This window comes from Equus przewalskii, chromosome 4 (assembly GCF_037783145.1).
Source record: "Equus przewalskii isolate Varuska chromosome 4, EquPr2, whole genome shotgun sequence".
NCBI lineage: Eukaryota > Metazoa > Chordata > Mammalia > Perissodactyla > Equidae > Equus > Equus przewalskii.
Genome location: NC_091834.1, coordinates 82,507,175 through 82,528,944, shown reverse-complemented (window position 1 = coordinate 82,528,944; position 21,770 = coordinate 82,507,175). Strand labels below are relative to the sequence as shown.

The 21,770-nt window shown below is 42.3% G+C and overlaps 1 protein-coding gene across 10 annotated transcripts in view; it reads left to right on the top strand.

The window, feature by feature from the left end:
* The window catches only part of GRM8 (glutamate metabotropic receptor 8), a 718,262-nt gene that overhangs the window by 601 nt on the left and 695,891 nt on the right, over positions 1-21,770 (top strand). For 7 of the 10 annotated variants that reach the window (XM_070616524.1, XM_070616523.1, XM_070616520.1 and 4 more), the window contains exon 2: positions 9,518-10,341. In XM_070616524.1, coding sequence (XP_070472625.1) covers positions 9,832-10,341 — 510 coding nt within the window. In that variant the 5' untranslated portion in view covers positions 9,518-9,831. Of the gene's footprint in view, positions 1-208; positions 477-9,517; positions 10,342-21,770 lie in introns of those variants that run through there. The other 3 variants (XM_070616525.1, XM_008512942.2, XM_070616521.1) reach the window with 3 other exon arrangements.

Sequence of the window (21,770 nt, the reverse complement as noted above, 5' to 3'; positions counted from 1 at the left end):
CTCAGATCACTTTAGTGATTTGCTTTTCCTGGGCACGAGTAGATGGCCTTGCACACCCGGAGACTGGGAGCGAACTGGCGGGCGGAGGTGATGGGGATGGGGGGCGAGGGAAAGTGGGCACCAGGGGGCGAGGGGCTGGCCGGGCATCGGAGCTTGATTGGGTGACTGTTGATTTTACGTTGCAAAGAACAAGGCAGCCACCCCTCTTGTCTTCCCGTGATTACATTCCACTGAAGAGGTTCAGAAAAGAGGGAGGCTTAGCTAGGAACCCCCCGGGCTTAGAGATGTGATCCCCTAAAAGTTTAGTCGGCGAATGGGAGACTGCAGGGTGACGGGAAGGGGCAGGCGCGCCTAGGGCGCACTGATGGGGCGTGCAGCGGCAGGATTTTAAAGCGCTCTTCCTCGGATTGCCTGCCCTGGGTGACCTCCTGGACCTGCCCTGGCGGAATCCGGACTTGCCCCGCCGAGATGACGAGGTACCTCCGTTCTGCGAATCTAACGGGAGGGATTTCCGAAGTTAGAGGCTTCCGGGATGAGTTGGGGGAACCCCCGCCTTCCGGAGCGTGGGGTTGGATGAATGTCTAACCAAGACCTAAGGAAGAAGGGGGTCGCAGGAGAAGTTGAGCGGTTTGGGGGGTCTCGAGACTCCACATCCCCGCACTGCGTACGTCTGCCTTGAGTTGCGTTCTCCGAGTGAGCCCCGCAAGGTTGGGATTTCCGCGCCCCCCTTTTGTGGCTTTCGGGAAAACACTGGAGTTCCGTGTCCTGTTGGGCGGGGGGAGGGGGGATAGGGAGGCAGAGCAGGAATGGTCTTGGTGATCTTGAATTAAAAAAGCAAAGGCAAATGCTCCAGACCACTCCTCCGAAGCACCTGCGGCCAGCGTGGCCCCGGTTTTGGGCGGCCGAGTGCAGGGCGTGGGCGCTTGGGGCGGCAGGGGCCGCAGGTGCGGCCGGAGCGGAGGCGCTCTTGGCCCGACCGCGCGCAGTGGCTGGATCCCCGGGCGCGCGGGGGGACTGGGGCGGCGCCGGAATACCCGGGCAGCGCGGGAAAGGCAAGAGGGACCAGGTACTTCTGCTAAGGCTCTGAGGTCTACCCAGAGCCCGGGTCAACAGCCGAAGGAACCGAGAAGAAAAAGGAAGATGCGGCGGGGAAGAGCGGAGTGGGAGCAGGGGCGGGGTGAGTGGCTGCGGGCTGAGATAGAGGTAGAGGTGGAGAACCCTCTGAGCCACGGCGAGAGCGAGCCCATCTGCTCTGTCAAACAGCTCCGAGATCCCTTGAGGTTTGTACAGTTGGTGAAAATAGAATCTCCTCCTCCCAAGCCCCTCTGTCTGACACGCTCCCTTGGCGCAAATGAAATGCAGAGGGGCGTGCGAGTCACCCAACTGCGCAAGACGGCACCCCCACGCTTCCCTGAAGAATTGTTTCCCTGGTCGCTCAAATCTCAGAGCTTGGGATCAGAGAGTGCGCGCCCAGGATGGTGGGGGTGAAAATAGACCCACTCGCCAGCTGCAGAAGCCCCAAACCCCTCAGTCCCCGAAGCTGATCCCGCCGGGAGGGAATGCCCTATTTGCCATTTGGGGGTGATCCTTTCCCGCAGACCTGATGGCGTGGGAGTCTCGCGAACACCCAAGAATATACTACGGTCTCTGCCACTACGGCGATTGAGCGATTGAATACAAATCTTGCCAAGTGACAGAACGGGAAAACGGTGTTGGTGGTGGAGATATTGACAAGAAATATCATAAACGGGAGAAATGCATTCCGATGATAGCTTGTATTTCGCTTGACAGAAAACGTAAAAAGAGAAAAAGAGCCACCAGCAGGTAGATCTTGGATAAACAGCTTATAGCACTTGACTGTAATTTCCATTTTCCGTTATGAAATTGTTTGTCAATAATTGCAAATGGCTACAGAAACCACTTTAGTTTACCTTGGTCACTTGCTTGTGAATAATGTCTTGAAAGATCTCTGCAGGAGACAGAATCAGCTGTGTGAAATTCATTGCCTGGTTTTTGAAAATATGTGGTTTGATAATTTTGAAGAGAAAAGCTATATCCATCAGGGAAAATGAAGTAAGATTTTTAAATGTAGTTTTCCCATTTCAGAGTCAACTACAGGTTGCATTATACCTGAGATGAAGACTACATTCTTGCTTTTAAATCAGGGATGTGGTGAGACATAGCTGAAGGGAGGCTCTCTAGGAGAAGATTTACCCAGAATAAAGTAGATGCTGAGAACACAGCTCTATACTGTTATTTGGGCTCAGTTTATGCTATTTGGTTTGTGCTAGCTAGTTCTGTCTGTCCATGCTCCCTTTACAAATTATGACTACTTGAATAATTCTAAAAACATCTAAATCCCAAGGGAATGGATAAAAGGATGAATTGAATTCCAATGAGTGCAGGAGAAAGTTAGAGGTCTGGAGAGAGGTGCTCTTTTCAAAGTTGACTGGGCAGCTTGGAGCTGCTGAGGGGCTTGTTTAATTGGTATTTATGCAGCAAACAACCCAGCTGACAATCTTTGTGTAAGAATGTTCTCTTGTCTTCAGGGCATGAGGCACAGAATAGTGCACACACGGTATTCTGGTAGCATCATGGTAGCACATCATGGTAGCAATGGTATTTTTCCTCCCAAGTTTCTTTCCCACTGTCTTCTTCCTGTGGTTAGAATGCCCAACATAAAGAGGATCTTGCTTTAGTCCTGTGAGTGGAGTTGTTCTGTTTCAGTGTCTTAAAAAGAAGATGTCGCATGGATTTCTCTCTTAATTGGACCCACAGCAAAGACCTGACCACATTTCTGTGCCTGCCAACCAGGCTGGCTTGCAAAGTTTCAGGAAACTGCTGCTGTTTTCTTGATAGAACCTGTTTGGACGTCGTCAGACTCACACGTGTGGTTTGCTCAGGAGGGATGGTCACTCCATGCTGTTCCAGGACAGGATGTGGACAGAGAGCCAGCTGGATCTTATTGTTTCTATCCCAAGAGCGAGCAGGTTTTCTGTCTGCTGGGGATTTAAATTTCATCTTCCTTCCTTCTTTCCTTCCTCTCTCTCTTTCTTTCCTTCTTCCTCTCTCTCCTTCCCTCCCTCCCTCCCTTCTTTCTTTCTTTCTTGGCTCAACGAGTTGTTTTCTTTGATTTTCCTTTCTACCTGGTGCTTTGACAAGTTGAGATGAACTCCCTCACTGACTAAGGACCTTGAGCATGATACCTTCTTATCCCAGGACGTGCATTCTGAGTGGTGGGCATTGCTGTTGGAGTGATTTGAGGGGCACTGCTGAGAAGCTCCTGACTCATGATTGATAACTCCCAGCTTTCGCTTGTTACATTGCCAGTCTTAACCACAATTAGAGAGATTTCTTTGGTAAAGAAATTATGGAACTCCTGGAAATCATTTTACAAATGTAGATGTTTCAGTTAGGGGGTGGCAGTAATACATCTTCAGGTTTTGAGGGCTGTTAATGAATCTGCTCACTCCCTGGGGAGGGCCAAGGTTGTGAGAAAACCAGATCTTAGGATTGTGACCTGTGGGACACATCAGCCCTGAGGGAGGAGCAGGGAGGGAACAGGTGAGCTGAAGTGGGAAGATGTAGGGGAGGCCCAAGAAGAATACGTGCAGATTGTTGGGCACATGTGTTGCCAGTTTTGTGCTTTCCCAGGCCAGGTTATGCCTAAAGATAGAAATCTGCTGGCTGTTTATTGGCTAACTTTGCCAGTGGTCATGATCCTTAGTGGTAAAGCTCGGCATTATATCCTGCATACAATTTGGGAAGCTTTCCTATTGTCCTCTTTTCACTACAGAAGAATATCTTGTCACCGCTTTCTTCAGAAAAGCCTTTTAGATGCTCCAAGTGTCCATGACCTTCAGCTCTCCAGGTCAGGTATTGCACTTCCATTGACTTTTCCTCTTGTGTGCTTCTTTCCAGTTTTCCTTCAATTTCCTTTGATGCCTTGGACATGTGATGTGTGAAGGTCTGACCAGCTCTGAGTGTAATGGGAAAGTGGTTTTTTTAGGTCTTCAAAGCACAAGACACCAGGAAAATATTTGAGTTCTAGAACTGTTTAATAGTATCCCTGTATTTCCTTACCACACTTGGCAGTTTATAAAGTACTTTTACATACATTATATCATTTGATTTCATAACCCTGGGAGGTGGACAAGAATCATTCCTTTTTAGAAACATAGATACTGACACCAGGTTAAGTAACTTGCCCAGTGCCATACAGTGAGTATTGGGGGGAGTGAGATTAGAATCAGGGACTTCTCGGAACCCAGGACACCACTCTCAGAGTCTATGTTATCAGATCAGGATTGGCTCGATACCCATTATAGTCTCCTGCACCCAGGGGGTGAGGAGAAGGGGAAAGAACGTAGCAGCAGTCCTGCATTTGAATTCTGACCTAAGATTTTAGACACATTCGTATAGTCTTTCTGTTTTTAGGTTCCTCATATCCTGAATGGGGGCCATGATGCCAACCTCATAGATGTATTTTGTGAAGGAAAGGAGATAATGTGTGTGAGGCTCCAGACACACTATAGGCATTCCATAAATGTTAGTCTCACCCCCTTTTCCTCTTCTATAAGGAACACGCTATAAAAGTGGCTTCTTATTACTTTAAATATGGTCTTTTTGTGCAATAGCTGTGTTATTGAAAAAAACTGCACAAATTGAATTCTACTGAATCAGATTGTATTTTAAATGCACGAGAGGATTTAGCTATTTAAAGGAAACCTGCGGTGAATTCTTTTGTAATGCAAATAATCACCTTCTAATTTATCTGTTTAGTAAGTTGAGCTTCTCATGTATCAGATTTTCTTAATATGGGGCTTGCTTGTACAGAAGAGCTTTCATGACCCTCTTTCACTGATGGGAAAAGTCACTCAGCTTGCGCACAGAATCAGTTATTGTGTTCAGTTGGCAAAGCCTTGCTCTGGTGTTTGGGCATAATCTCATATTCTCTTATTATTAAATAATAGAATCTCCGAATGGGAAACTGGAAGACACCTTAGAGATCATATGCTCCATCTCGCTCATTTCACAGATGAGGAAATGGAAGCACACGGAGGTAAAGTGACATGTGCAGTGTCACCAGGCAGTGACTATCAGACAAGGACCCAATTCCAGGCCTTTGTGCCAGGGGAGGGCTCTGTCTGGCCCATCCTCACTCTGCCCCGACCAAGGTTCCAGGGCTACGCACACATGTTATGGCACAGGAGAGGATAGACGAATATGATGCATTTTCCAAGACAACCATCAAATAGCTGCAAGTGTGGGTGGTTTCAAGTAAAATGGCTGGTTTTGCAATTTTGTGAGTTGATGACAATATTCAGCCTAATCTTTTTGATAAAGAACTGAATGGAATCCTGCATACGACTGCTATTTGGCTTTTTTATGAGAAAAAATTACCATTCTTGGCTAATGATATTCCTTAGTGAGGATTTTACCTTATCACGTCTTAAAGGCACTGGCCAGTGCTGGAGGAAGACGTGATGATAGACCCTGAGAGAGTCCACCTGGTTTGGTGGGTTTGTTCTCTTTGGCATCAGGTTGACCAGGAGACCTGATTTGAGGCAGAGGTGTTTGGACAAGATGTATTTGATATTCTCAGCCCTCTGAGAGTTTCGGAAATCACCCTGCCCTGGAAATGCCCCCAGATTGTCCCCTCCTAATTGGTACATTATTTTTCTTAAAAAGCTAACCATTGAAGATATACACATTTCTGAAAGATTTCGGTAGAGAGGCGGGGCCTCCACCCTCCCATGTGTCGTCACAGCCAGTCTCTGCAGCACTGGGGGCTTTCTCATAGGATGGGACCCACCTTGGGGGGCCTGAGGATTTTGCCTGTGGTACCACTTCCTAGCTTAGGGTTTGGGTCATACTCAATCTCTCTGAGTCTTCTTTTCTCTTTTATGCAAGAGCAAATGATGGATGTATGAAAATTCAATGAGATGCTCTGTAAGGCACTTGAGACTTTGGTACAGAGAAGGTATGTAGAAAATAAAAAGCAGCAGAATTCAGGGCCCTGGCCCTTGAGGAGCTATCCTTAGTACTGGCCTTTCAGGAAACAGCTAGAGCGTTGTTAGGGAGCTATCCACTCTCCCCAGCAGGCTGAAAGACTGTTGATAGAAGTGCTAATGATGTAGACCATACCATGTACTTAGGACGGGCTGGGAGGGCGTAAACAGGAAGGGCTTCGAGGGTTAATGGTTAAGCCTCCTCAAAGGTTTCAAAGCCCCTCCCGTGGGCTCAGAAATAGTGCAAGGTGTCTGCTCCCTTCAGAGGTCAGTTACAGGAGTGCAGACCTCACGCCGTCTTGGAGAAGTGAATCAGCACAGGCGAGGTTTGTACCAAACCCCAGAGGAAGGTCAATTTGAGGGAAAAACTGTTTTATTTTAAATCAAGCACAGAACATGAAGTAGAGTTATTTGGCTCCATAGCACAAAACTTTCTTTAAAACTCATAGACTTCAACTGTGATGAGTTTAGATTAAAGCTGACAAGAATTGCATAAGAGCAACATTAGACAATGTAAGATCATACAATGAAATCGAATTTATGTAGTTTTTCACAAACTTTCAAATATATTTCTCCTTAGAATTTAAAAGGGAAAATTAACTTTCTAGTCCTCAAGAGTCTGTGATTTTTATGACAGTCAGATTTAAAAAAAAAATTTTTTTTTGGTGAGGAAGATTGGCCCTGAGCTACCATCTGTTGCTAATCCTCCTCTTTTTGCTTGAGGAAGATTGTCCCTCGGCTAACATCTGTGCCAACCTTCCTCTATTTTTTGTATGTGGGACTCCACCACAGCATGCCTTGATGAGTTGTGTGTAGGTCCACACCCTGGCCACCGAAGCAGATTGTGTGAACTTTTAACCACTATGCCACCAGGCTGGCCCATCAGATTTTGAAATAACTGCAATATTTCAATATTTTATAAGTAGCTCGGATGTTGATTTTAAAGTGACAAACTAAATTTAGTGAAAACCTCACCAACTGAGCAAATATGGAAGAAGTTGCTCTGCTTTCGTGGAAAGTGAGTTTCTGACTAGATTAGCAATGATAGCCCCTATTGACTGAGCACTCACCCTGTGTCAAGTACTGTGCTTTCTGTGTGTGCTGCATGGCAGGTTCTGGCACCCCTTTACAGGCAAGAAAACCAAGCTTTAGAGAGGCCATGTGCTGTTAGTTCTATGTTGCAGAGGAGAAAACTTGGGCAAAAATTCAAGTGAGCTCCCCAATAATAATAATAGCCAAAATGGAACCTCTCATTTTCCATTAAAGTCCATTCATCCACTAAACAAAACTAATTCTTGCCTCACTACTATTCATCCCCCAACCTTTCCTTAACTTAAAGCTCTAAACAGACCTATGAGATGCTAAGGAGACTAAAAATTATTGCAAACATGAATACTTGGAAAAGAAACTCAATTTTATTATTTCCAGGACTGTATAGCAAGTGGGACTAGGTTAATGCCACTGAGTAGGTAAGGATGCATTGTAAATAACAGATGGGCTGATTTTATGTTCGTCTATAATTGAAAACCATTTATTCTCTTAAGTGTTTTAAGTACCTGGGAGGAAGCTTGGTGTAATGAAGAAAGGCTGGTCTTTGGAGAACAACAGGTCCCCTTCCTTTTCCCCTTAAACATCTCTCCTTCACGTATCCATTTATCCTGTGCTCTGTCAGAAAGGATATGCTAAGGGTCAGCCCAGCCATGTGGACTTGGTCTCAAGTTCGGAATTAGTGGTCAGAGTTAATGAGGTTTTACTGTCTTATAACCAGGCTTCCTTATGAAACTGTAAAACACAATCCTACTTCTCTTAATGGGTGGTCAGTGGAATTTATGGTTCATCACTTCTGGTTTCATCCAGAAAGTCAAGTTGACTTTCTAAGTGTTTCCTTTTGTGGAATGCCTGAGGTCAGGCTGTCGCTGAATCACAGATTTTCTGAGGGAGAAGCAGCTGCTAGGAGAATTGAACGTGAGGGAATATCAGTCAAGAGGTAAGAAAAATCAGAAAAGGACAGGGTATTTGGGGACAGAATTGAGAAAATCTAGGACTTAGCATGTGCCAGGAGGCAGGGAATGCATGTCATAGGCAGCATAGGACTATCTCAGTTGGGGGGTGGGGGCATTGCCTGTATTTCTGAGTACATGCCAGGAGTACACTCAGAAATCCAGGGCAGTGGGCTACAACAGGCCACCTTTCCTATCTGAAAGTGAAAAAAAAGCGCAGCATTCTCTACAGGCTTTTGGACATATATTCAGTTGTCCTCCAGGGGGGCACCATCCTTTCCTTTGGGACAGGAAGGATGGAATGAAAATTTTATGAACTGGAAATTGAACAAGTGAATGAAAAATACAACCAGATGTTGGTTGGTTAGGGTGGAGGAGAATTGTCCAAATTTCAGGCTTCAAACCCATATATATAAGTAGGTTAGAAATGAGCATTAGATTAACCATCCTCCCAAAATCACTTGGTGCTGTTTATTCTCTTAATTATACATGTGTTTCAAATCTCAGATTCCCTTATGTTAAGTCAGTTCTTGTTTTCAGGTAAGCCTCCTCAAAAGTCCCTTGAAGGAATCTCATGGAATTCTTTAAGAGCGAAGGTCCTAGGAGAAGCTTTTTCTATAGCTTTGCTTGTAGATGTTTTCACTCTAGGTTATTTCTAGTCTTGATGAAATAACTGTTTTCCCCACTGAGTCAGACAAAATTAAGAAGCTCTTCAATTGATCTCCAGCTCTGATTTGCTCCTAGTGATTCTGGGATCAAGGAGTGTTTGCTTCAGAACTGTAAGCAGACCCATTGCTTCCACTCCAACAAATTAATAGGAAACCCTGACAATGGTAGTAGGAATATCTTCACACGTAACCCTCCCTGTGCGTTTAATTTTCAAGTCTTTGTTTTGTTACCAGAGAACAATAAGATAATTCGTATCAAATAGCTGACATTCTATGTTAAATCATTTCACAAGCTATAAAACTTACACATTTTGGGCTCCTTGAGTGGATTTCCTTTTCTTTCCTTTTTTTTAATTGAATAATCATTTTTTCCCACTGGGAAATCTTAGACACCAAAAAATGTCATTAACAGTTGCCTGGCTAGTTGACTACATCACAGAAAATAAACTTTCATTATGATTTTGTGGACAAAATTTAAATGCTAGATTCAGACAGCTGTAAAAAATAAAAACAGATTTGAAAAAAAATAATACCATCAATCACATGGAAACTGGATTTATTGTAATAAAATGGTAAACAAAAATACTTTCTGGCTTGGGAGAATCAGCCTAGTTTCTGACGCTTTTCTGTTTCCTTTGCTCCAAAAGTGTCATCAATCTCTCTGTTTAGCTACAGTGCAGCCAGGTGTTCAGAATCATAGGGGGACAAAAAGGATTAGTTTCTTACTGAGTAGGGGAAATTAAACAACAAAAAAAGAGGTTAAACGGGGCTTAAAAATATGAAAAATGTAGACCCATTGAATTGAACTTGTTTTTTTTCCCTCCTTCCGCACCCCCAGGAATAGTTCTGCTACAGGGCTGACTTCAAGGACGGGAATTGTTGACCTCATCCCAACATCAGAACCTCAGCTGTTATTCTAATTTTTGCACCATTCCGGGCAAGTTGACTGTATATGGAAATAAAATTGAACCTTAGGGGTCTGATGGAAATTCACTGTGACCTTCAAATCAAGAAAACTTGCTGAAACCCACAGAGCCTTTCCCCCATGGGCCCTGATGGTAGCCTCCAGAAGGTTCAGCCTCAGGTGGTCCCTCTTCTTCTGTGGCAAGAATAAACTCTGGGTCTTGGATTGCAACACCACCTGTGGAGAAAATGGTATGCGAGGGAAAGCGATCAGCCTCTTGTCCTTGTTTCTTCCTCCTGACCGCCAAGTTCTACTGGATCCTCACAATGATGCAAAGAACTCACAGCCAGGAGTATGCCCATTCCATACGAGTGGATGGGGACATCATTTTGGGGGGTCTCTTCCCTGTCCATGCAAAGGGAGAGAGAGGGGTGCCTTGTGGGGAGCTGAAAAAGGAAAAGGGGATCCACAGACTGGAGGCCATGCTTTATGCGATCGACCAGATTAATAAGGACCCTGATCTCCTTTCCAACATTACTCTGGGCGTCCGGATCCTGGACACGTGCTCCAGGGACACATATGCTTTGGAGCAGTCTCTAACATTCGTGCAGGCATTGATCGAGAAAGACGCTTCTGACGTGAAGTGTGCTAATGGAGACCCACCCATTTTCACCAAGCCTGACAAGATTTCTGGAGTCATAGGTGCTGCAGCAAGCTCCGTGTCCATCATGGTTGCTAACATTTTAAGACTTTTTAAGGTAGGTAAAGGCATTGTCTTTCTGACTATTGTGAAAAGACAATAAATTGTTCTGACTTCAACTGCGGGTCTAAGAAGAAAGCGAAAGTGGTAAAGATGCTCATAGACCCTCTCAGGGTCACCAGATTCCTCGAAGAGAGGATTCTGTGTCCAGGTTTCTATATGTGTTGATTTAGTTCCATTATTTACAATTAATTGGATTAATTGTGACTGTTTTTTTCCTGAAAACACAGAAAGGTGATAATTTCTGTGACATGTTGAGTCCTCAGCTTCTTGGGATACCCTTTATTGAGGCTCATTTTCAATCAAAACGAGTGTTTTTAGAGAGTAGAATGAACTCTTAGCACCTTTATTATATAAAACATTTTTATGGTATTTGAGGTTTAAGATACTTTACTTGGTGAAACTTCTTTAAAGTGGGATGCTCTGTTATGACAAAATTTCCTGTGTGAAGAAACAGTATTTATTATGAATATGTAGATGGGAGTGACACTCTGGCATATAAGATGGTCATAAAATTGTCAGGTTTATTACAGCTACAATAGAGCAGGACCTCATTAATTCAGACTGCACTGATGCAGACTTGGAATAATTATATAGAATTCTTATTGAGTTAAAAGTTTAATTTTAGCAGGATAATTCAAGGCTTTTTGATTGAGGTTTGATGATCTATTACCTATAAGTTGCATTTACATATTGAATAAAATTGGCAAAATAAAATAATGTATGGAATAATACTTTGAAAATTATAAAGTCCCATAAAAATAAAGTTATTATAACTCACCATCTTTAATTAACTTTCTCATTTTATTTATTAGTATCCATTATGTAGTCTTTTATAATAGACTTTTTTTTAATTGAAAATACTTTTCACTCTGATTTTGTACTCAGTGGGACATGACTTCCAACTTATTCTGAATTAATGAGGCTTCGTTTTATCTTGTGAGAAACTGTTTCTATGCATTTTAGATTTAAAAATATTAAAAGCATATGGACAAGTTGGACAGGTGACAGATATAGGGACAAAAAGGAACAAAGTGATGGAAAACTGACTTCACAAAAAAGATGAAAGGAATCGAATCAAAGGCTTTCTGGTTTGGAAGATATCTTGGGGGACCATCCAGTCTGGTTCGCTTCATATTCTGGAATCCTCGCTGTAAAATCCCCCCAAGTGGCTATCCAGCTTCTGTGGGAGGGCCCTCAGTTTAGAGGAGAGAATGCTAAGAGGCAGCTTGATGACTATTTTCAGACTGATGAAATTTTCTCAAATGAGGATGCTGCTGAGCAGAAGCTCTCTGTGTCTAAGGAGTATTGAAGAGGCACAAATAGGCTTCAGGGAAAGCTGGAGACATTTGAGCAGGACGTTAGGAAGAGCCTCTTGGAAATAAGAAAGACATAGATTAAAATAGGCAGCCAAGGGTGCTCTAATTCCCCATCTCTGGAAACTTTCAAGGGAAACTGGCAAGTTGATAATAATTTCTCTTGGGTTTGTTGATCTCTTTCCTGGAAGCAAGATGCAGAACCAGGATTCTCCAGGGTTACTCCCCACATCCTCGGGTCTAGGATTTCTCCAGGTAGTCCCGATTCTGAACCACATGGTGTTTTCTGCTCCAGGTTGATGTCCAACTCCAGCCACTTTCCCAATTCTGTTCTCCTGTCTGACTTGATCTTCCTCCCTGACTGCTCCAAAGTGTCTCTTTTCTATTCTTAACTCAGCAACCATGGCTCAACAACACTCACTTTTAGAGACGCCGAAGCTTTCATGAAGATCTTCTTCCTTCTGCTACTCTCCCCTCATACACTAATTCTGGTTCCCATCAATCCCACTGTAATTCCTAGGAATCCCATCTCCTTGTAGGCTAGTGCCAAAAGTAGGCAAGGATTTACCAAGTGGGTGGAGGTGATAATTGCTTATTTGAGGTTTTCAAAGCTTGTTTACATTAATTTTGCCACAGAATCAGCTTATCTATAAAATGGGGATGTTAACGTTGCGTTAGATTGTTGGATGGATTTAATGGGAAAATGCAGGTGAAGGGTTCCGCCAGGGCCTGTCTGTATCCTCCTCTGTCTCCTTGGGCTGCCAAAGGGAGCTTCATGCAACCTCAAGGGTGGATTTTGCTTTTATGCAGTCTGGACCTGGTTTCTCTTTGCCCTATTCTCCCCTCCTTGACTGGCCAATTCTCTCCTTAGTCTCTTGGGTAATTCTGGAGGGATCTTATTTGACTAGGTGGGAGAATTACTACTGACTCTTTGGGCAGAGTCCAAGGCTCCAGGCCAACTCTTGAGACAGTGGTCAGCACATGATGGGGCTGCTCTTGCCACCCTTGATCAAAGCACAGGGAGTGGGTCACTTTTAGCCAAGAGGGGGTGTTGGTTATGGTAGGTGTCATAACTAAGATCAGTACACTGGCGTGGAGTGAGCATTTAATACATGGGAGCAAGTGTATCTATTAGCCAAATTACCAGGGCTTGAAAAACTTGTGTCTTTCAAAAGTAAGTGAGAGGATATAAGTGCTTAGCCCATCTTCCAGCAGAACCTGGAACCATATGAATGTGAATTTGATAATTACAACTTGTCACTGTTGTGCTGCTTTACTTTAACGGTTTATATAAGACCTCCAGCCAGTACTCCACACGGACATTAATTATGAAATGGTGATGGTCACTCTTGGACTAGAAAATGTTTCACTTTATGTGTGAATATATTCTGTTTAAATATATATGCTCGGGCTGACATGAAATATTAGAATAGTTGTCAAAGGAATGATTAGCAAATTCATCGGGGATTGGCTTACAGTTCCATTTTGAAAAATAATAGTTTGATTAAGCCAAATGCTATGACTTGAATAAGTGTGAACATTTAGAACAGTTCTATGGAGCTTGGGTCCCTTCAGGATGCATAAGACCGATAGGATCTAAAAATATGCAGGGATATCAATATATAACTACTTATTCTTGGACTGGTAGAGTTAAAGAAGGTATAGCATACTGGTTTGAAAACACACATTTAACCTTGACCATAAGGGATATAAGTAAAGTCTTGGTTAATGAATTTACCCACTCTCCTGCTCAACAATAAACATTAGGTGGGGTTTTTGGTAATGTAGCTGGGACCTGTTTAAAACTGTATAGAAAATATTTGGGCTAAAATTGGAAGTAGTTTTACAAATGTCTCAGTTCTTTTTTGAACAATTCTAGTAAAGCCATGTAGTTATCTGCCTACATGGGCCGCCTATCTGGGCTAAACTGTGAAGGAGACAGGGTTCTCCAGGCATCCCCATCTTCCTCTTCTTTCAGCCTTGCCCCTCCTGTGGCAGCCTCTCCTGTCCTTGAATCCCTCTACATTCTCCTAATCAAAGCCTGGTTTCAGGAAAGGAACTATGTATTATCACTCATCTGATACTATCACAGACAGAGTATGTTTGTGTTTGTCGATGAAAAATAATCCATAACCAACCTATAAATCAAAATTGGAGTGAGTTTGTTATGAGCCAAAGTGAGGTTTATAACCCTGGAAGGACTTAGAAGGCGTCCCAGAGAAGCATGAGTTTCAGTACAGTCTTATATCTTTTTAGAACAAAGAAGATTCATTAAACACACCGGGATACATTTTCAAGGAGATATTCAGTTGCAAATTAGCAGGTCAGCATGACCATGATGCCAGGAAAGGGACTAATCCAGGTGTTACCAGTAGAGGTTACCAACAGGGCGTAGGAGGGGAAGGATGCATTCTTTATCTCAAGAGAGATCCCTTACTTTAGTGGATAAGTAGATGGACAATTTAAGTTAGATAGGCCATAAGTCAGGCTTTCTAGTTCAAGCTGAATCAGTTTTGAACTCGAATAGTTACCCCATATACCTCAATATGTGAAAATGTCTTGTCATGATTAAGTCAGAGGAGGATTCTGCTTTCTGCTGGATCACTAATTGTGGAATGAAGTGATCTGTCTTTGTAAAGGGGATTCAGGCATCAATGGGGGAGGTTCATTTACCTCCCCAGAGACTGTACCTCATGGCGGGGCCACCTCCTCTGTTGGAGAATACAGCTGGCCTTGCTCATCCCTAGAGGGAAAGGGTGTTCTCCTGTCTTTGTTTCTTCTCCTATCACAGCTCAGAGGCAAATGAAAACATCAGCCCCTTTAACATCAGAGGCGAGTTGAGCAGGGGGCTGGAGCTGGACACCGCCAGACACCACTGGGGGCAGAAGCTACCCTGTGGCCTCGGCTCATAGGACACTGAATGCTTTACTAAACCAGTGATTCTTAACCCTGATTAGGGAGTGGGGTTCATACTGCTCTGTCTTCATGCTTCAGGGCTGTGTGTTGGCTTATCAAAACTACCTCAGGGGCTTTTCAAATAGCAGGACCCAGCACTCACTGCATGCCTCCCAACCCCCTCCCTGAAAGCCCTTTTTATGGATTGACGTGTCTCATGTTTTTTAGGCGTGTTGGGAGTGAAAGGAAGTTTGAGAGTCACAGAAAAGACTTCAATGATCTGAACTTGTTTAGAAGTACTACTGTGCCTTAAAAAACATACACATATACACACACACGCACACATGTCATATGGGTTAACACATGGGGAGGGGGGAAGCGGGGCGTGGACAGAGTGGTCACCTCAGACGTTGTTTAATCCCTATAGTGAGATAATGGTTTTAGATAATAGTAGTATCATTTAGGATAATGTGACATGTAACTGCAGAATATCAAACCCAGAACTGCTCCATGCTACATAAAGATGAAAATGCTGCCTCAGTGGCTCCTGTATTGCAGAGAGACTAAAGAAAAGAGGGGTCCAGCTCTCAGTTAGAGATTGTGCAGTTTGAAAAGAATTAAAAAAGAATGCAAGGACCTTTTGGAAATGTTGACTGGGAAGCCCATAATTTGAATTTGTTTTATAAAGCAGTTTTGAGGAATTTGCATATGTTTTATAAACAGCCTGGATTTTTTTCCCCCTTTTCTAGAACATTTCCACCCCTCTCCTTTAAATTAGAGCAAATCTGTTCCTCCAAATACTAATCGTATGTCTTACTTTGAGCAAAGACTGAATATTCTAAGCTAAAAATAGCACGTTGATGCTTGGGGGTAACACAGTAATTTCCACATAGATGCATCGGGGTTATAAAAGGACAGTGTCCGATATAATTTCTCTCTCTCATGTTTCATGTTTTCCTAGTTAACTTTACCTAGAGAGTTAATTGTCTACTCTTGAAGGATAGGGGCTAGTCTGTAGTGTATACTTCCCAAAGCAATCAAATTCGACTTTTAAATAGAAATCCACTGTGGGTGGGCTAGATAATTTCTCCTCGTGTGGAAGTGTCCTGGATATAATTGGCTAAAATTGACCTTTATGTTAAGTAAATGAAGTACAGTGAAGCATCCGGTTACCCTGGAAGTCTTCACTTACCTTGCTATGTTTACAAAGATATATTTTCTTCCAGGAGACTCTACTAATGGTAGCAACTACTTCTGTAAAGCCAAGTCTTTTGCGAGTTATTTATTGCATACGATGGGATTTATTAACTGTAAACTCTGAAAAGGTAAATCTGCCATATCCGGGTTCATCTGGTTAGATGGACAGATAAACGAGTCTGATCAATGAACTCAGCAGGAGGTAACATTTCAAATTAAATCTTATTTGATGGCAAATAGATAATGGAAAATTGAAAGACAGACTCCTTCAGTCAATCCTTTGCTACCGTAGCAAGCTCTAATTTAACTTTGTAAAGAGCCAACTCACCACAGATGAGAGATGATGGGTGCTTTCTCTTATAGTGGCCCTAAGTGGGGATATTGGGGAAAATGGTCATTGCCAATGGTCACGGGCACTTACACTCACAGCCAGATTTGGTAATGTCACTCCCTTCTTGAAACTCTTCAGTGGCTACCATTACCCCCAGGATGAGGTCCATCTCTACTCTGGGAAGTCTTTTCTCACTTCTCTTGACTAAATTAAGTTTCTTTGTTACATATAGCAAAGCTCCATGAGGACAGGATGATGTTCATGATATACATGAGGGCACACATAGCTTGTTTGTTCCTGTATTTCCAGCACCTAGCATGGACCTGTCTGGGAACCCAATAAATGTTTGCTAAATGAGTGAATGAATGAACCTTATCTCTACTCCTTCCATCTCTACCTGCCCCCCTCACACTAATCCTCAATATTGAAAATAATAGGTATTGGGTAGATAGACAGAAATGGAATTTTGTTTACTTTTATACTCTGAGTAAAAGGAACACAAGGAGGAGTATATTTTGGGAGTTCCTATTTTCATGTGCTTCTTCATTTTCCTATCAATTCACATTTTCTCTAAACAGCTTTTAAAATTAAAAATTAAATAAGTAAAAGACATGAACACATTCTCATTTTGAAAAGTTTAAATAATGAATAAGGAAATAGTGTAAAATGGAAAGAGACCACATCCAAACATATATCTATTAATAAAATTACACACATACAAAATTTTATTAATAGATATGTGTGTCTTGTGGCTTTCTTTTTTCACGTAATGTATTTTGGAGAGAATTCCATCTTGGTTAATATAGATCCACCTCAGTAATTCTCAACTCTGACTGCACATTAGCATCATCTGGACAGCTTTAAAAAAAATATGCATGCCTGAACCCTATTCAAGCCCAGTGAAGGGGCCGGCCCCAGGGCTGAGTGGTTAAGTTTGTGCGCTCTGCTTGGGCCGTCCAGGGTTTGCTGGTCCAGATCCTGGGCGCAGACCTAGCATCGCTCATCAGGCCTTGCTGAGGCAGCGTCCCACACAGAGGAACTAGAAGAACCTACTCTAGGATATACAACTACGTACTGCGGAGCTTTCCTGAGAGAGGAAGAAAGACCAGTGAAATTGGGAGGAGCCCTGACATTGGTATATTTTAAATGATTACCAGGTGCTTCTGATATTTACTCAGCATTGAGAATTAGAAAATTTTATTTTTTTAACAGCTGCTTGGTTTTTAATTTTATGAATAGACCGTAATTTATTTAATAAATCCTTTACTGATAGGTTACTTGCCTTTGATTTCTTAAGATCATTTATCATTTGAGAAAAAGTTAAAACAATGCTGGAGGCTCATCCAAGCACTGTTATCTCTAGAGCGAATTTTGGCATCATAGAGCCCCTTCTTGGACCAACCAAGAGGCTGAATTAATGACTTACCAAAAACACCTTGCCATAAGGCAGACTCATATGGCACAAGCACACATCACAGGCTGTGGCTCTTCATGACATGTAGTAACTTAGCATCAGTGTAGTGGTCATGTGCTGAGACCGTTAAAGGAGTATCGTGACTCTTGTTGGGTGGAGTAGATTTTAAACTTGGCGAAGTTAAATTAAATCTTACTTTCCTTTTCCTAGCCTTGAAAGGTCTGAAATCCTAGAGTGAATACTGAAGACATCTTGAGAATTTACTTAGTGATTAATGACTATCTTTTGGATGTTTTAAATAATGAGGTCGTTTTGAAAGTAGTGAGGAGTCTTTCCAGGCTTGTGACTGAATGCTATTTATTTATTTATTTTTTTTTAGATTTTTATTTTTTTCCTTTTTCTCCCCAAAGCCCCCCAGTACATAGTTGTCTATTCTTCGTTGTGGGTCCTTCTGGTTGTGGCATGTGGGACGCTGCCTCAGCGTGGTCTGACGAGCAGTGCCATGTCCGCACCCAGGATTCGAACCAACGAAACACTGGGCCGCCTGCAGCGGAGCGCGCGAACTTAACCACTCGGCCACGGGGCCAGCCCCATGAATGCTATTTATTTTTTAAGAAGTTGTCTCAACACCTTTCTTGAGCAATTAAATAAAGAATTAAATAAATTTGCATAAATAAAGTCCTGTGCTCTTCTTTTTACTCATTCACCCTAAAGACTGAAGTATTTAAAAAAAAAATTTATAGACTATTTTTTTAGAGAAGTTTTAGGTTTACAGCAAAATTAAAGATGGTAATGATTTTATTTGGTTTCAGGACAGGTTTCTTCCCAGACTCTTCTAAAGATAGCTTTTTGCAACCGAATATCTTGTACCTTCCTAGGAAGACTTACAATTGGAAGGCTGTCCCCTGGCTCCCTCCCCGTAGTTCTCAAACTTTAGCACGCATCAAGATCACCCAGGGGGCTTGTAAAATCACCCGGATTGCTGAGCCCACCTCCAGAGTTTCTGAGTCAGGAGGTGTGGTTTGGGGTCTGAGACTTTGCGTTTCTAACAGTTCCCAGGTGATGCTGATGCTGCTGTTTCGCAGACCATACTTTGACAACCACTGCTCCATACAAATCGCTTGCTGGCTGACTTAGCAAGTCAAAGTACACAGAACAAAAATGAGATTGAACAATGTTCTGTCTGGCAGCAGCCTTTTCTCTTTTGACTCATGCCTGGTTGGATTTCTGTTCGTCTTGGTCATAATCACAGCAGCTGCTGTATGGATCTATTTTTAATTGTGTGCCCTTTTGGAAGTTGTGTTCCTTATTAAATAATGCATAGCTCAGGAGTAATGATCAGTATAATGGTCACTTGAACACGATTCCTAAAGCAGAGTCACTCAGATTACCGCTTTTACTCATTTTTACTATCTGTGACAGTAAAACAGACTGATTTAAGAAACTTAGACTGTAAGATACACATTAACTGGGAATAGAGAACAGTAAGAGACAAAAGAGGCTATGATTTGTCTCAGCTACCAGCAATTTGTCTTCAGAAACCATGACAGCAACCTCCTGATTTCTATTATGCAATAAGATTACAAATAACATTCCACAGCAGTCTTAATCAATAGAGGGTCACGAGAGGCCCTTCTTTCCCCATGGTGGGGAGAAAGGGCCTATTTACCCATTTAATTGATAGAAGACACTCTCTAGCAAAAGATAGAGACATCTCTTTTAGCTGTAATTAGGGTCTTTCCCTATCCCTAAGCTCTCTTAACAACATAAAAATATATGTGTAACCTTTATGTATATTAAATACATAAAGAACACTAGGCTGGTAAGGTGGGAAGGGGTCCAGGTATAGCATTGTCCAAAGCCAACTTTATCTGTTCTTAAAATGAGGCCAGTGTCTGCTGCTTTATTCCATTAGGCCCAGCAAGCTAACAGGAATGTATTCTCAAGGTTGGCCATTAGTGTCCTTCCAGGACTTTCCCAGGCTCCCTCTGTGCTTGGGGAGGCTGGGTTCCTTGGTATAATACAGCCCCAGATCTATTGCTTAGTCCCAGCTTTGGAGAAGTAGTGGACCTGTTTCTGTGTCCCTCAGTGCTACATGGGGTGCCCTTGGGATGTGAGGATAGTGACATATTTTTGCTGCAGCATCTCACCCTGCTTCCTTTCACATCGATTGGGAGTGCCTTGATGAGTGTTTGTACTATTTCTTCTGCTTTAAATCTAAGTATTTACATTGTGCCTAGTCTACGTATTAGAGTTCTCAAAGTGACTTATCATCTCAGCTCTGAGAATGTTTGCATTTTTATTGTTTATAGAACAAATGGCATATTGTACTTATGCAGACTTGTATAGATATTTATCATCAGGAGTTATCTATTCAAATTATAGATTATTGCAATGTACTTATCTAGCGTGCTGATACTCTTTTGAGTAACACAGATTAGTATGAATTATATGAAGTATGTCAGGCTCTGTAGTCAGACTGCCCAAGTTCAAATTCTGATGTGATGCTTGTTAAATTACCTCAAGCAAGCTAGTTAATCTAAATCCTAGCTTTCTCATCTGTAAAGAGTAGATAATAATAGTACCTCCTTCGTAAGATTTTTAATGAAGATAAGTAAGATAAAGTGCATAGAGTCTTAAGCAAGATCCCTGGAAAATTGTGAGCACCATAAATGTTTGTTATGATGATGATACTGAGAAAGAAGATATTGATGTCCACCATCATTAGGATATTCATTTTGAGTTGTACCTCTCCTCCAGTTTCTCAACCATTCATATTGACTTGCCCTATTTTGTGAACAATGGCAGGTTAGCATTAAAGGTGTAGTCATTGACCAAGAAACAACAAAATTGATGGGCCCAGATAAGCTCTGTCTTGGAGCAAGGCTATCTAGTTTGTCTGAAGGCCAAACATGAGACTGGGACCTCACCAACTCCACGATCCAGCCAACCGAACTCAAGAAGTAGTGTACTACTATTCTTTCCAAATCCATGTGTCAGATAGTAAGAATCAGTTGGATTTAATGAACAGAAAACCAAAGGAAAGACTGGGTCACCAAAAATAAGCTGTGCTAAATTTTAACGTTCCAGCATCCAAACAAAAGTGGCACCAGGATTTAGTTTTGAAATAAAAAAGCAAACCAATTCTGGTTCCTCTGGACTCTTTGCCAGTCCCCGGGTTTGATGGTATAAGAGGCAGAACTGTAGTTGAGGATAAGCAGCCAACTAACCCCAGGGCTGGATGGCAGCTTTTAAGTCTGTCCTTTGGGTTGGAATTCTCTTTCTTTGCTGTGTTTGGTACAGTGACCCAACATGGAAACACAGGCGCATTCTGGACAAAGAACACTACCCTTTTATTGAGGGCAGAATTTTTCTTTCTCCCAGGAATGGACTATATAACACTATTCCTTTCACCTTCTGACACAAATGTCAGAAATGTAAGCAATAGAAGAATTCAGAGGTACTTTCTCTAGAAGTCACATTCATTTTTGAACAACCAGGATAATAGTGGAACTAAATATATTAAAATTTGACTCACGCTATGACCTGTCTTGTTCCACCTGTTTAAAGTGTGAATAATCCAGTCAAACACATATCAATTATTCCCTGGAAAATTTTCATTTTAATTGAACATGGATAATTTACTCAAATGCCAATGTACTCTTTTCCATATGACTACATTTCACAGGGAAAGAGAAATGATATTTATGCAATACAGAATTCTTTGGTCTGGTTAGGAAGGACCTGTATAGGACAGAATTCTGTCAGAGGATTGTGAAATAATGCTGAATAGTTCTTGGTGTAGTTCTTTAAACTCAATAAGTGCTAAATCTCTTTTTTTTCCACCAAGAGAAGCAGAATAGGGTGAGGAAATGCCAGCATGTTACCCACTTATTCACCTTCTTTAGCTAAACAGGTGAAACAGGTAATAGTCAATCAATTCTCCAGAAGGTATTCATTCAGCATCCTGTAAGTATATGCATCACGTTTGACACACTAGAGGATAACAAGGAAAGAAATAGAAGATTCTAAGCTTTCACATTGCTTAGAATCTAGTTGAGGAGAAATCGCTAACATATATAAAATAACAGTGAACAATATAAAACAGTGTAGTAAGGTCTCTAGTGTGGTGCCAGGGTGCAGAAGAAAGGCCGACTTCAGCCGAGGAAGCTGCAGTTCTCAGTCAAGGCTTCGGGGAGTAATGTTGGATTGGCTGAGCCTGGAAGGATAGGTAGGAGTATATAAACTGAGGCCAGGAGAGGAGGAGGGCTCTT